A 13,398-nucleotide genomic window follows, 5' to 3' on the forward strand; every position below is an offset into this window, starting at 1 on the left:
TTTAAAAAAAAGAAAACCCTACGTCCGTCCCACATTACAAGGACACGCCGACCGACACACGTGCAACTCATTTGGGTGACTGTGCGCCGCTGAGCCCCCTGACAGCGCGGCGCTTTCCGTTAGAAGGAAACGATGGAGCAGGAAAGTTTCTGACGCCTCTCCTCCTCCTCCTCCTCCTCCTCCGTCTTGTTGGGTCTGCTCTGCTCGCAGGGAAGTTTCATTTTTCGCTCTGCGCGGTTCGCTCGTCCTCGTCATAACGCACGGATACCGTAAACCTGAACGATCTGTATATGGAGTCGGGATTAATAAGGTCTCCGACACTGAAATGTCTCAGGATTGGAAATGCAGCTCCACGCCTGCCTGTTGCTTTTTATTATCACAACAGGTAAGAGACTCTGCTGCAAACTGCAGTCTGCTCCTCCTAATATCACTGAACCTTGTATTTATATTTGGCTGAAACTGCTGTCGTTGGATTTAACTACAACAGTGCTGCTCTTCTGACAATACAAAAGTGTTTGGTAGGTTTCTATGAAGAGTTTTTGAGGTAACTCGTTTCATGCCCAGATCCAAACATATAAAGGGATCCCCAGAGGTCAGAAAGAAGGAGGGAAGATCTGTGATGTGTTTGCCAAATGTGAAGTTTTTGATGAGGATGGTCTTTTATTATCTTTGGTAGAACTGGACACAATTCAAGTTCATTTTACTTCATTATTTGTGAATCATTTTTTACCGCAACATCACACATAACCCAGAAGTGAAACTCCTTTTTTTTTTTTTTTCCCCAACCATCTTTGGTTCCTTCTTTTCCTCAGATAAAACGTTGGCCTCGCTGCACCACCACCACCACCACTGTGGTGGAGATGTCAGCCTGGACAACCAGCCAGCTGGTCACGTCAACCTCCCTTTACCGGGACTTTTTACTGACACCAACAACACACCCAACCCCATGAACCACCGGCCTGACACAACCCCAACGGTCTCAGTTTGCACGTGGACGATAAGTGTCCCTCCGGGTCGGGCGGTACTTTTAAAGTTCGTGCGGTCGGACGTTGGTTCGAGCGTAAAAGTGTGGTGTGTTTTGAACGAGGGAAATCGGGTCCTGGAGAGCGGAGGGGAGGCTGTGCTCTCCCACTGTGATGGAGACAAAGCCTCCTTCACTTGGACCGGAGCAGGCCGCTCCTCAAATGAAATTCAGCTGTCCTATTATGGTGAGAAACCATTACTCCATTAACTAGTTTGATGTATTGAGTCAGGATGGCCCACTTTCCTGCTTTTTTTGTTTTTTTTGTTTTACAGTAAAATAATATTATGGTTACTTTGGCTGCACGTTGTGAAACTGTGGAAAAGTATTGTTCAAACTGTGCCGAGAGTCCATCGGAAAGTTCTTATCTGTGTTGTTGGAGACAGATATGTTATGTTGTGGTGATTTCCACTCTTGTCGCTCCTCACCCTCCCTCTCGTTTGTGTGTGTGTGTGTGTGTGTGTGTTTGTTCCTGGTCATGCAGTCCAGGAAGATGAGAGGAATTCCTCGGAGGAGCCCACCAGCCCGCCTTCAGACCTCCTGCGTCGGTCTCGGACAGGAACCAGCTTTACGAGCGCCGCTCCTGTTGGTCAAGACGTGGTGAGCGGGACAGACGGGGGCAGAGGTCGCCTCTTTGAAGGTCCGGAGGGGAGCTCTGGGCCTCGGTCTGCGTCTAGTCCCTCCTCTCAGGACCAGGGGCCGCTCCACCCCACCTCACCCCTGCAGGGACTCGCCGTGGCTGGGAGAGCCGATAGGGAAACTCTCCCTCTTCCTGAGGAAGAACCAAACAATGGAGCGGATACATCTGGATCTTCTCACCTCGCCGGTGGAAAAATATCTGCCAGCGAGAGAGCGCGCCCTTATTTTCATCCCACAGACTCGCTGTTTCACACATCGCACACCGCAAACACAGAGAAAAAATCAGGCAACGGGCTCCCTCGAACCCAGATTGCGGCGACACATGCGACGGCCATCAGCTCCCACACCTTGCTTGGCACATATACAGCCACACAGACATCTAAGCTATCTGCAAACACACAAGCTCTCTCCAGCTCCACAGTCCCACCTCTCGACTCTTCTTCGCCTGAGAGCGATACCGTCCTGACGCCACGTGATGAAGCCGTTAGTGCGGCGTCTGTGGAGGAGCTCCCCAATTGGAGGAGCGAGCGCAGCACAGACCGACTTAACTCTGATCTGAGCTCCGCCGTCACCTCTGATCCTCTGAGCGCCTCCACCGCCGAACCTCAGCGGGATGACTCGCACACTGACATTGAACCCACTGCGCCGTCGCCATCATCATCCTCGCAGGCCTCCGGCGGGACTCATTCGTCCGCCGCCCACGCCGCAGAGCCGACAACCGCTGCCGGCGTCGCGGAGGCCGCTTCGTTTCGCTCAAACGCCAGCGGAACTGACTCATCGGCTTCGACCGCGTCAGAGATCACGGGTCAAACTGCCGCGTTGGAGTTTTCTGACGAACTTGAGAGGCTTCACACTTTCACTTCCTCCACGCAGAGTCCAACAAACTCTCCGCAAAGCACAGAGGGCGGCGCGCGCTCGCCAACTCCCGACACGGCCTCGCCGCTCACACAGACGGCCAGAGACGAGACGCACACGGCGTCGCGGAGCGCGGGCGGACATTTTGCCGACAGCGCTTCCTCCTCGCCTGGCGCCACCGAAGTTCACGACCGGACTTTGAGTTTCACGGGTTCTTCTTCTGCACCTGTGACGTTGGGAGATGTAGTCCAGACCTCAGCTCCCTCAGGAACAACTACACACACTGAAACAAACACACTGCGTGCAACTTACACACTCTCACTTGACAGCTCGCCCACAAATTCCCCGACTCCGGTTCCTCCTTCGGCGGCCAGCACGTCCATACACTCTTCGACACCTTCATACACACTTCAAACACACACACCAGTACCTGGTCGTTCACATTTAACCCACACACCACTTTCTTTGCCCTCCTCCACTGAATCCACAGCACACACGCCGCTCATCGACCACGATACCACGGCGACGCCTACGCCCTCACAAGCCATCCAATCGACACCTTCACTGGCACCTCGCACACAGAACCAGCTGCCTGTCACGTCTTCTACTCGCGTCACGCTCACACAGACCCGCAACTCCATCACGACTGCAGCGGCGTCTCCGCCCTCGCTCACAACTGCTAAGTCAGATGAGGGTCGTGGAGGTGGAGAGGTAGAGGACGGAGAGAGAGAGGAAGAGTCTCGGGAAAGGTTTCCCGGCAGCACAACCACACAAACTCCCACAGCCGGAGCTTCATCCTGGACCGCCTCACATCCCGGCCCGGAGAACCGCCTGACAGTCACGCCTTCTGTTTTAAGCCCCACAACTAGTCAGACACCCAAGTTCTTCATCGTGCCAGACCAACCTTCAGCCGTCAAAGGTAATGTACACGTTTGGGTGTAATTGAATAATAGTTTTTTTTTGTGTGTCAGACTTTTTACATGGATTTATTTTCCCGGGTTTTGTCCAGTGGAGTCGATTGAGCTGCTGCTGCAGATTGTTGTGGAAGAGTCCAGATCGGCTTTTACTTCTGGTTTGGAGGAAGAAACCGCTGCTTGGGTCAGAAAACACACACACACACACACAGAGCATGCAGACACACATTAGCTATAGTTTGATTCAGTGCCAACGGTCCTCATTCCTCGTTTCTTTCAGGTAGAGCCGTACCTCCAGAAAGCCCCGGGGTTCAGCAGACTGCTGGGAGTCTGGAGCAGGTGAGGGCTTAAAGAGTACATTCATACTGGAGCTAAGCTGCAGTTAGCCTCATGTTGTGCCTCTCATCTATTACCAATGAAGTCAAGTCACGGGTTTTAGACACAACGTTAACGTCTTTACACACTAACAAGTTGTTATTGGCGAACGGTTGCTTATTAACTACATTATCCTTCATTTGAAGTCGTGTTTCTGGCCAAGTGACAAATGTAAATCAGATGGTCGTTCTCCCTTTAGCTCTCTTAAGGTCTCCTCCAACTCCGGATGCGCGAAGAATTTGGGTCTTTAGCTGCTTAATGCTCCGCTGTGTCCATCAGCTAATCCTATTGCCGCTCGACAGCTCTCAACTTGGTGACTGGCTGAGCCGGCGCTAACGGCGCTAACGGCGCTAACGGCGCTAACGGCGCTAGCAGTGCAAACAGCAAAAGTGCTGAGAGAGCTAACAGTGTTTAGCTGAGGGGGAAACCGGGCATTACGCTTCCGCACGGATGGCATTGGTCAGGACGGTGTTATCAGCTCTTACCGCCGTATTAGTGGACACGCTGACATGCATGAGCATGTGTGTCAACCAAGCTCTGATCACAACCCACACAGAGGGAGACCTTACTCCAATGGACTCTACATAGCTAATCATTGTTCGCTGCTACATTAATGATCTGAATCCCACACATTGCACCTTTTTTTTAATGTTTTTTTTTTCAAAGATGGCCAGGTAAAATAAGCGGTAACACATGAGAGGCACAAACCCGGTGATGCGCTGCAGAAAGTTGTGTGAAGAGAGATGCAGAGAGAGTGCATGTGCTGCTGTTTCAGCGGCCATGCGGTGCAGAGTCTGGTGGAGTTCAGAACCGGCGGGGCTCTGCGGTGGCTCGGCATGACTGGACCCGCGTCACTGTTGGAACGAACAGGACTGGCTCAGGCTCTGTGCGAGGGGAGGAGCTTCAGATCATCCAAGATCACCAACATCACACTGGGAGGTAAGCCGAGGTTGAGAGGCTCACCTGCACACAGCCGACCACAGATGCTTAACTTTTCAGGCACCTCGGTGGTCTCAGGGGGATCGTTGCGATTCTTTCTCCCCTTCTCTCCTCTGATTTCCTGTCCTTAACATTTACCTAAGAGAGCCTTCCTTTCTTTCAAATAGTTGTACAGTATTATGAAGCAGGTGAACAGAGGTGATTCAGCCTTCTGTGGAGAGGATATCATGCCTCATTTTATATGTTTTAATATCAAAAGACAAACAATACAAGTAAAAAGTGCCACCTCGGGGTGATTCAGACTACTGCTTGTGCGTTGTACGTTAGCAGCCGCTTCCTTCTATAGAGGAGATATTTGCTCTCCAAATCCTTTCAGATTCCTCTAGTCGATTATTAAGGATATCTCAGATTCTGGTGGAGGCTAGTGGTCGGTGTTGTTATCCCAGGATTGAAAAGTTGGCTCTCCTTCCTTCCTCCACAACCGGAGAAAACATGTCTTTGTACAAAGGAGACCCGTAAGACGACAGTTGATGTGATGAGTTTTCATTTGCTTCCACTGTAGTAAATCGGCCTCTGTTTGGTCGCATTTCTCACAAATTGGTGACATTTATGGGATGATTGTATGCCCCTTTACCTTCGAGTAACGCATCCTGTGCAGAGTTTTAAAGAGTGCCTGGCTTTTAGGGAACGGACATCAACATTTTTCAGACCCTTGTCCATGATGTCCTCTGTGGGAATTCCTTTCTTAACCCGCTTAACAAATTTAAGAAAGTTAAAGGCAGACGTCACGTAAACACAGTTAGATTAACTCCCAACCAAGTTATCGTGAATCTGATTATGATGACGGATATTTAACTTGTTACTGTGGCATGTGAGCTAGCTGTTCAGTGGGTCCTGTAATGGCATCGGGAGGGAGTGCCACAGACGGTACAGGGAAGTACTGAGACTGACAAACACAATGGTTTTTTTGTTTTTTTTTCATGGGATTTGTTGGCAATAATCAAAATGTAGAATATCACAAGCCTCACCCGTCAACACACCTTCCCTCCAGGTCTGCAGGGCGACGTGTGCGACTGGTTACTGCAGTGTCCCGCAGGCTACAAGTGTGTGTTTAATCCTGGCACTTCAAACTACAGCTGCTCTTCTGTCTGCAACTCTGACTACTGCCACCACCACGGCATCTGCACTCACCACCCGGGCCAGCTCCCAGTTTGCCGGTGAGACCAGACGGAGGCCTTAACACATTCACTTTGTACCTTTCCATCCATCCAGGAAAGGTTTTGTGAATTGCAAGCGTCTCCTCGTCTGTGTTTTAGATGCATTGTGGGAGAGGACTTCTGGTACATGGGTCGGAGGTGTGACGTGAGGATGACTCGAGCGCGGCTCGTGGGCGCGTGTCTCGCCATCTTGCTGGTCATGGTGACGGTGATTGGCGTTTTGGCCCTTGTGGCAGTGCGGCGGTACCGAGCCATTCTGATCCAGGCCAAAGTGGATCAGACTCGGAGCAGGTACAGTATGCACCGACTCACAAACACAAACATGAATACACACAATTCACAGATACCACACAGATACACTGAACATGACATATGATGTCTAAAAAATGGGTCCAGAGGAAGTGTCCAGTTAAAACATATGTTAAGGTGTGATCTTTATGAAGGTAGATTGGTGTCTTTTTTAAACCGAGCAAATTTCTAGTTTGTAAGTAAATTATCTCCAAATCTTTGCTCTCAATCCAAAAAATAACTCTAAATAAATAAAAAAAACGGTCTCCAAAAAAAAAAGCGCTCTCAAAAAAAAACTGCTCTCAAAACTAAAATGTGCTCTCCAAAAATATTTTTTTTGAGAGGGTTTTAGTTTTGAGAGCGCTTTTTTTTTTGAGAGAGCAATTTTTTTGACTGTTTGCATTTTTTTGAGAGATTTTTTTTCTTTTTTGGGAGGGTTTTTTTGGGAGTTTTTTTTTTTTTTTTTTTAGAGAATTTTTTTTTTTTGGGAGATTTCTTTTTTTTTTTTTAAAGAGCATTTTTTTATTCTTTTTTTTTTTTTAGAGCAATTATTTTAATTGAGAGATTTGGAGATAATTTAATTACAAAATAGAAATTTTCTCGGGTAAAAAAGACACAAAAAACATATAAAAATGCAGCTGACGCCAATCAACTCAGACTCATGTGACATTTCTGGCAATAACACAAAGGGCGCCTTCGCGGGAGATCGTGCTGTGGCACAGATGAACTTCACTGCACGAACAGTAAGTGTAGTTCCAGTAGCGTCCACCAGGTGTCACAGTCTGGCTGCTGAAGCACATATTTAGGATAAAGGCTGCACTGTGGAAACTAAAGGAAATGTTGAGTCAGTCTGTTTGAATCCAGAAAGTCCACCGTCTGGACCTGCAGGCAGTTCTCGCGGACTTCAGCCATACGCTCCGTGATACGTTCACTGCCATCACGGCGAGTCTGTAAGGCACTAGACCAAGAGGGGATTAAATTATTAGAACGGATAATCCTTAAGAGCCCCGTGGGAACTTGCGTTGTAGATGTGCACGGCCTCCAATGAATGTGTTGAAGTGCAGACACTGCGGAGCCTCTCGAGGCGTTTGTGTAGAGACACGTGTTGTCTGAACCTATAAATCAGTGAGACGGCAGGAGAGAAGAGTTTCATCCACCTTGACTTCAACACACTTTAGTTTCTTGTTTTTTTTTAGGGGTGAGTTTTTCTTTAGCGAGGGTCAAAGGACAGAGGATGTTGTCCAGAATGTCGAGCCTTATGTGGAAAATGTGTGAATCGAATGTTCACTTCCATTTGTTGATTTTTTACTATTTTATATCTCCAGTGAAATTTTCTATACTGTCAAAACTATATATTAAAAAAGTCCAGATCAAATCGAAGCAGATGCAGTGAATATTGTGCCGTGAATGTGTCCTGACGTTATTTTAACAGATTGAGGAGGACAGACAGATATTTTCTCCCTGAAATTGACTAAAAAATATGAACTATTCGTGTGTGTGTGTGTGTGTGTGTGTGCGTGTGTGCGTGTGCGTGTGCAGCTATCGTAGGTTCAACCATTTTGATGAGCTGTCAGGACGCTTCTGGTTGCGTTCGTGGGCCGGATCAGCAGACTCGCTAGATAATCCCGCCTTCACACGCTCCGATGAGTTGCTGCACCTGCGGGCGCTCGACCGCCCCTGCTGTTACCACGACGACACGCTGTCGCTGGCCTCCACCTGCCCCAGTCACGGGGCTCGCATCAATACAATCTACCCACACAGGTACACACACACACACACACACACACACTCACTTGCTCACTCCTCCATTAACGGACATGAATAGTTCATATTTTTTAGTCAATTTCAGGGAGAAAATATCTGTCTGTCCTCCTCAATCTGTTAAAATAATCAAATATATATTACAGTGTGAGCTATAACATCTCTGTACTCTCCTGCTCTCTCTCACACACACACACACACACACACACACACACATACACACACACTAACAATCTTCAGCAGCCCAGAAAGGAAAAAAACTGGCACTAGCATTAATATATTTTGCATTTTTACGTGACCTGAAGGCCACTTTAGTTCCTGGAAAGCTTGGAAAAGGAAAGGTGGGGGTTGCAACCTGCGACCTCTCCACTAGATGCCACTGAATCTCACACGCTGCACCTTTTTAAAAAAATAAACCTTACTTTTAAAGCTGCCAGTCGGGGGCAGCAGATACAAATATTTGGCTCTTCAGCTGCTAAACGCTTCAATGCTCATCAGCTAGTTGCTCATTACCTGTTGCTTCCAGGGCTGGGAGTGTACAGTTAATCAGAGATTTTTCTGAAAACATCTTGCCTGCATCTTGTATCATGCTGAGAGCCAAAACGATTGAAGTTGTGGGCCGTAAAAACCGAAACAATAAGATGAAAGATGCTAATATAAAGACCTCTAGACCTGAATGTGGTGATAATTCTTTGAGTTTTTCAGTCTCACCCTTCCCTTTTCATCTTTTGCTCCTATAGAAATAGTTTACATGTTTTATATATGTACTGTTTTAACTAACTATTGAATACTTTCAATGAGTTAATGTTGTATAAAGAAGTAAAATAAACTGTTAAAAGTCAACAATTAATGAAGGGAATTGAGGGATATTAAAGAAAACAAGTATATTCCAAGCTATGGCTTAATATATGTTTTAAAAACAAGTTAAAACTAAGTGAACAAATTCCTAAAAACAAATATCAATGAATACAACTACATTCATGGCCCTTTGCTAATCTGTATATTAAGCTTTTACTGCTTATTGTTCCCCCAAGTTGTTCTTGACAGTACTCTCAGACATTCATTTACATTTTTTACATTCATTCACTTGTATAATATATAGAGGACGTCTCTGTAAATAATCCCTTGTCTCTGTCTCCGTAGCTCTCAGTATGGCTGGAGGGGAAGCGAGATGAGCATGGGGGATGGTGTGCTGGACTCGGGTAAGGCCAGCGACCTTTCTGTCTGTAGCTGGCCCGTTGAACCCATTCAGTGGACCCCCTTCCCACTTCTGCAGCAACTGGCCTCCCACAGGACACCCACAGTGAGTGTTTGACTGTGTGCGAGAGAGAAACATACATTTTTGTATATACATATGTGTGTGTCTCTGGTTTCATTATGTGTTGTTTCCCTTGTGAAAGCAGGTGAGGGTGTCGAGGCCACGGTCCTACTGTGAAGGCATGGAGCTGGTCGACCTGGGAAAGAGCTGGACGGCGTAAAGAGGAATAAAAAACAAACGTTGACACTGGTGTTTGCAGCATATTATTGCGTTCGAGGCCTCAAATGTTCTTGTTTTGTTCATGGAAACTGTAAAAAAGAAGAAAATCACTGTAAATGTGTATATAAGTGTATATTTTTTGTTAGATTTTTGTTCCAGTTCTGTGTCTTATCCCTCTGATGAGTCGTAGGATATACTGTAAAGAAAGAGGAACAGAGTGTGTTTAAATGTCTACGGCGCAGAGTTTTATATCATTGCTTTAATGAACTCACTCAGGGCGAGAATATATGCATCACATTTTTTGCTTTTGTCAATAAATAAATGTAAGTAAATTTGAAAAAATACTGCGCTTTGCTCTCTGAGTTCATCGCTTACAAAGAACAGTTTAGTTGTGTATCACAAACACACAGTTTAACACAAAGGCAGTTAAAACACGTGTAATGCATTATAATTGAATGGCCCTCTTTTGTATGAATTAATACTGAAACATTATCAATATGTTCGTGTTTTCTCACTTTAAATCATGGAAATATACACAAAATAAATATTTGTATTTGTTTAATTCAGTCATCATCGTTTTTAAGTCAGACTTACGTAACATTCTCCATCACTCTGACCCAGTTTCTCCTCTTGAAGTTGAAGAAGCAAAGGAGCACGGCCCACTTTTCCAGCCAGGCATCCCGTGTATTGTTTGCTCGCCAGGTCGTCTGTGTTGTTCCTTCGGAGCGGATCAGGTGGCACCAGGCCTCTGGCACCCGCTTTACTTTCCCCCCCAGTTACAAAAACGTCTGGAATTACAAAAACTTTCGTTAAAAATGTTTTCCATTTTTAGATGTAATAAAAAAAAGTTATAAATATAGTCTCAGTCTTATGAAAGTCAACTACATTCCAATGCAATTTCATTTTACTAAAAAACGTATGACTCCTGGACTGGATTTGGTGAACTTTGGGCGCCCTCAGATCGTGACCTTCTCGTGTCACTTGTCCATGGAAAAAAAAGGAAGTGCAAACAGGATTTCCTGCTTATGTGATGTAATCAATTATTGGTCACATCACGGTAGAAGACCTCCTTTTCACAACAAAACACTAAAATGGGGATTTTTTTAGTCCTGTCTTTAAGCAGAATTCACATAAACCACATGGCAACTTTACTTTGTACGTGTACAGATTGTAAAGCCCTTCTGAGGCAAACTTGTGATTTTGGGCTGTATAAAATAAACTGAATTGAATTGAACTTAATGCAATGGAGGGTTAGGAACCCAATCACATGTTTTCTGGTTCAACTCAGTGCATCGTAGCTTCTACTTTGACTGCAAATGGTTTACGGACAACCACTTACCTGGAAGGCAGCGAGAGATAATATGTATTACACACAGTCAGAAGCGTATTTGGGCCTAAATCACTGTAAAGTAGCAAGCAATTGAACTACACACGACACACTGACAGTCAGCCAGTGCAGGGACCTGAGAATTGATGAGATGTGTTCACTTGTCTTTGTAAGGTTGGAGGGTTTTTTTTGGGAGAGGGGAGGGGGATTTCTGTCTAGAAACCTGTATCTTCTAATATTACATTTCAAAGAGTATTTTACATCCCTTCTCCCTTTCTCACTTCAGCACACGCATGCACACACAAGGCTGCTTCTGAACCTGAGCTGGAATGTGATGCCATAAATGACTGGGAAGACTGGTGCCGAGTGCAACGGGCAAAGATGTAAACGGCATTGCACTCGTGTAATTGCCCTGTCATGGGAAAAGGAATAAGGGAGTGATTGGTTCGGGGAAGAGGGGGGTGGATGTGGCAAATAAAGGATGAGTGAATGTGCAGTAAAGAGAGAGAGAGAGAGAGCAAGAGATAGGGGATGAGTGAAAAGTGGAAGAAGCTACCTGCTAGCTTCTTCCATATACGGTCTTAGTCAGAGCCAAGAGCCGGGCCTGTGAATTTCTCTGACTGTGCGAGTGAGCAATGCAGGGAGTGTCTATGTATGTGTGTGCCCGTGTGTGTGTGTGTGTGTGTGTGTGTGTGTGTGTGTGTTGTAACCCGTGCATGAGTCATGCACGCTACCAAATTATGAAATGGCTTGAGAAAAGATATGAGAGGAAACATTGAGAAATATCTGCCAAGGAGCCAGTGAGTACAAAGTTAAGCCCCCCCCCCCCCCTCCCAAATGTTTGGATTAATCTCCTTCTACATATTAATCTGTACTAGGTGCTGGGAAAGGATACAGAAATCCATCCTAAAGCAGAATGCACATGCATCCACACTCATCTCTATACATGCACAGCCTTAAAAAGGGAGATTCATTCATTTCCTCGGACTGGTCACATGACTTGAGCAGTGCATTCTTCCCCCCCATGTGACTCGCTCCAATATCTCCTTATATGGATGTCATCCAAAGGAACTCTTAAAGGGATGGTTGTCCTGCCCTGGGTCTATACTTGGTGTGTGTGTGTGTGTGTGTGTGTGTGTGTGTGTGTGTGTGTGTGTGTGTTCAGTGTCTGTCTAGAAAAGGATAATGCCAGTCTGAAAAGCCAATTCCCTGATTAGATTATTCACTCCCCCTCTTCCTCTATGTTATCCTTAGCCGGTGACATATGGACATTGGTGTGTGTTTGAAGGTCTGTGCGGTCACTTCCTGTGTGCATCTGGAGATGTGAAGCGCTCTGAAACCTACTTCCTGTCTCCTTTGGCGAGCCGGCTATCATATACCCTTATTAGGAACACAAAGAGCCAATGAGAATTCCTACCATAAGTTTATGTGTCTTTGTCCGGTGCCCTTATTGAGTTAAAAACCGCAACCCATATCCACCCACTTAAAAGTCCCGTGCCGATTTATGACATGAACTTTTGCATGGCAGTGTGTGTCATTTGAATAAATACAAATGAGTACTTCAGGTTGGAGACGCACAAGCCTTCTTACGTATCAAAGTGTGTCACATTTCTTTGTCATAGTTTCGTAAATGGGCCTCGCGGTTGTCATTTCGAAACCACAAACAGGTACATTCCGACATTACACACCTGTCTGATATGTGTCATCATATTAGGGCCAGTGAGGTTGATCCCCCTCCACTCCCTGAAACTGTACAAGCGATGAGAGATAAGTGATCTGCGGCCTCCTGAGTGTTTGCTGTAAACATACCTCAGCTAAGCGTGACAACATGTATCACTATCACTCTGCATGAGTGTGCGTGCGTGTGTGTGTGTGTGTGTGTGTGTGTGTGTGTGTGTGTGAGAGAGAGTGAGAGAGAGAGAGACACTCTGGTATGTCAGGGTAGACGTGTTAATCAGGGTGTTAACAGTGCTGTCAGTGACCCTGATACTGGAACCATCCCACCTCCTGGCACTACCAGCCACGAGTGTCTGCCTTGAATTTGCAAATGCATTAGCACAGTCTTCAGTGCAATCTAGTTGTGTCTCCTTCCCATCGCGTCCCTCATCTTAAACGAGATCAATCATGGATCTCCTCGCCTGGTGTTCTGCACTTTTCCACCAATGCACAATATTAATAAAACAGAAAGATAGCAACATGATGAGATGACTCAAATGCAGTTGAGAGGAGAAAACGTGTAGGATGTGGATCATGTCAGGGATCAAAACTATAACAGGGGTGGACTGCGTTACATACAACATCACACACGTGCTAATGAGCTCAATACACAATAAGACGAATACACACATGTCAACTTGTTTCAAGGAGTCTGCCGTGTGTCATTTGTGTCATCCGTCATCACAATAAATATTGATGCATGATGGATGCAATGTGTTTTTTATTGAACACCGAAAGACCCCCCCCCCCAGATTAATAGTTAATAGAACATAGGTTAGTTTTCATGTTGCTCGTCTCGTCCGGCTCGTCGGGAGCGCAGCGGCGTTATCTGCATGGGCCACACCCAGTGGACGCGGCTGGACCAATCA

At 46.2% G+C, this 13,398-nt stretch overlaps 1 protein-coding gene across 2 annotated transcripts; it reads left to right on the plus strand.

Moving 5' to 3' along the window:
* Window positions 1-301: 301 nt before the first annotated feature.
* Window positions 302-9,962, plus strand: si:ch211-14k19.8 (mucin-5AC). 2 transcript variants are annotated; one of them, XM_068588789.1, is made up of 11 exons: window positions 302-385; window positions 813-1,208; window positions 1,506-3,434; window positions 3,525-3,613; window positions 3,710-3,768; window positions 4,580-4,743; window positions 5,795-5,960; window positions 6,060-6,251; window positions 7,788-8,009; window positions 9,153-9,312; window positions 9,410-9,962. In XM_068588789.1, the coding sequence occupies exons 1-11, from the start codon at window positions 343-345 to the stop codon at window positions 9,485-9,487; spliced, it is 3,498 nt and encodes a 1,165-aa protein (XP_068444890.1). In that variant the 5' UTR covers window positions 302-342; the 3' UTR covers window positions 9,488-9,962. The 2 variants fall into 2 exon arrangements, with proteins under 2 accessions (XP_068444890.1, XP_068444891.1); XM_068588790.1 differs by having other exon boundaries at window positions 9,413-9,962.
* The last annotated feature ends 3,436 nt before the right edge of the window (window positions 9,963-13,398 follow it).

This window comes from Clinocottus analis, unplaced genomic scaffold, assembly GCF_023055335.1.
Source record: "Clinocottus analis isolate CAN_PGR_092001 unplaced genomic scaffold, fCliAna1.0.p SCAF_22, whole genome shotgun sequence".
NCBI lineage: Eukaryota > Metazoa > Chordata > Actinopteri > Perciformes > Cottidae > Clinocottus > Clinocottus analis.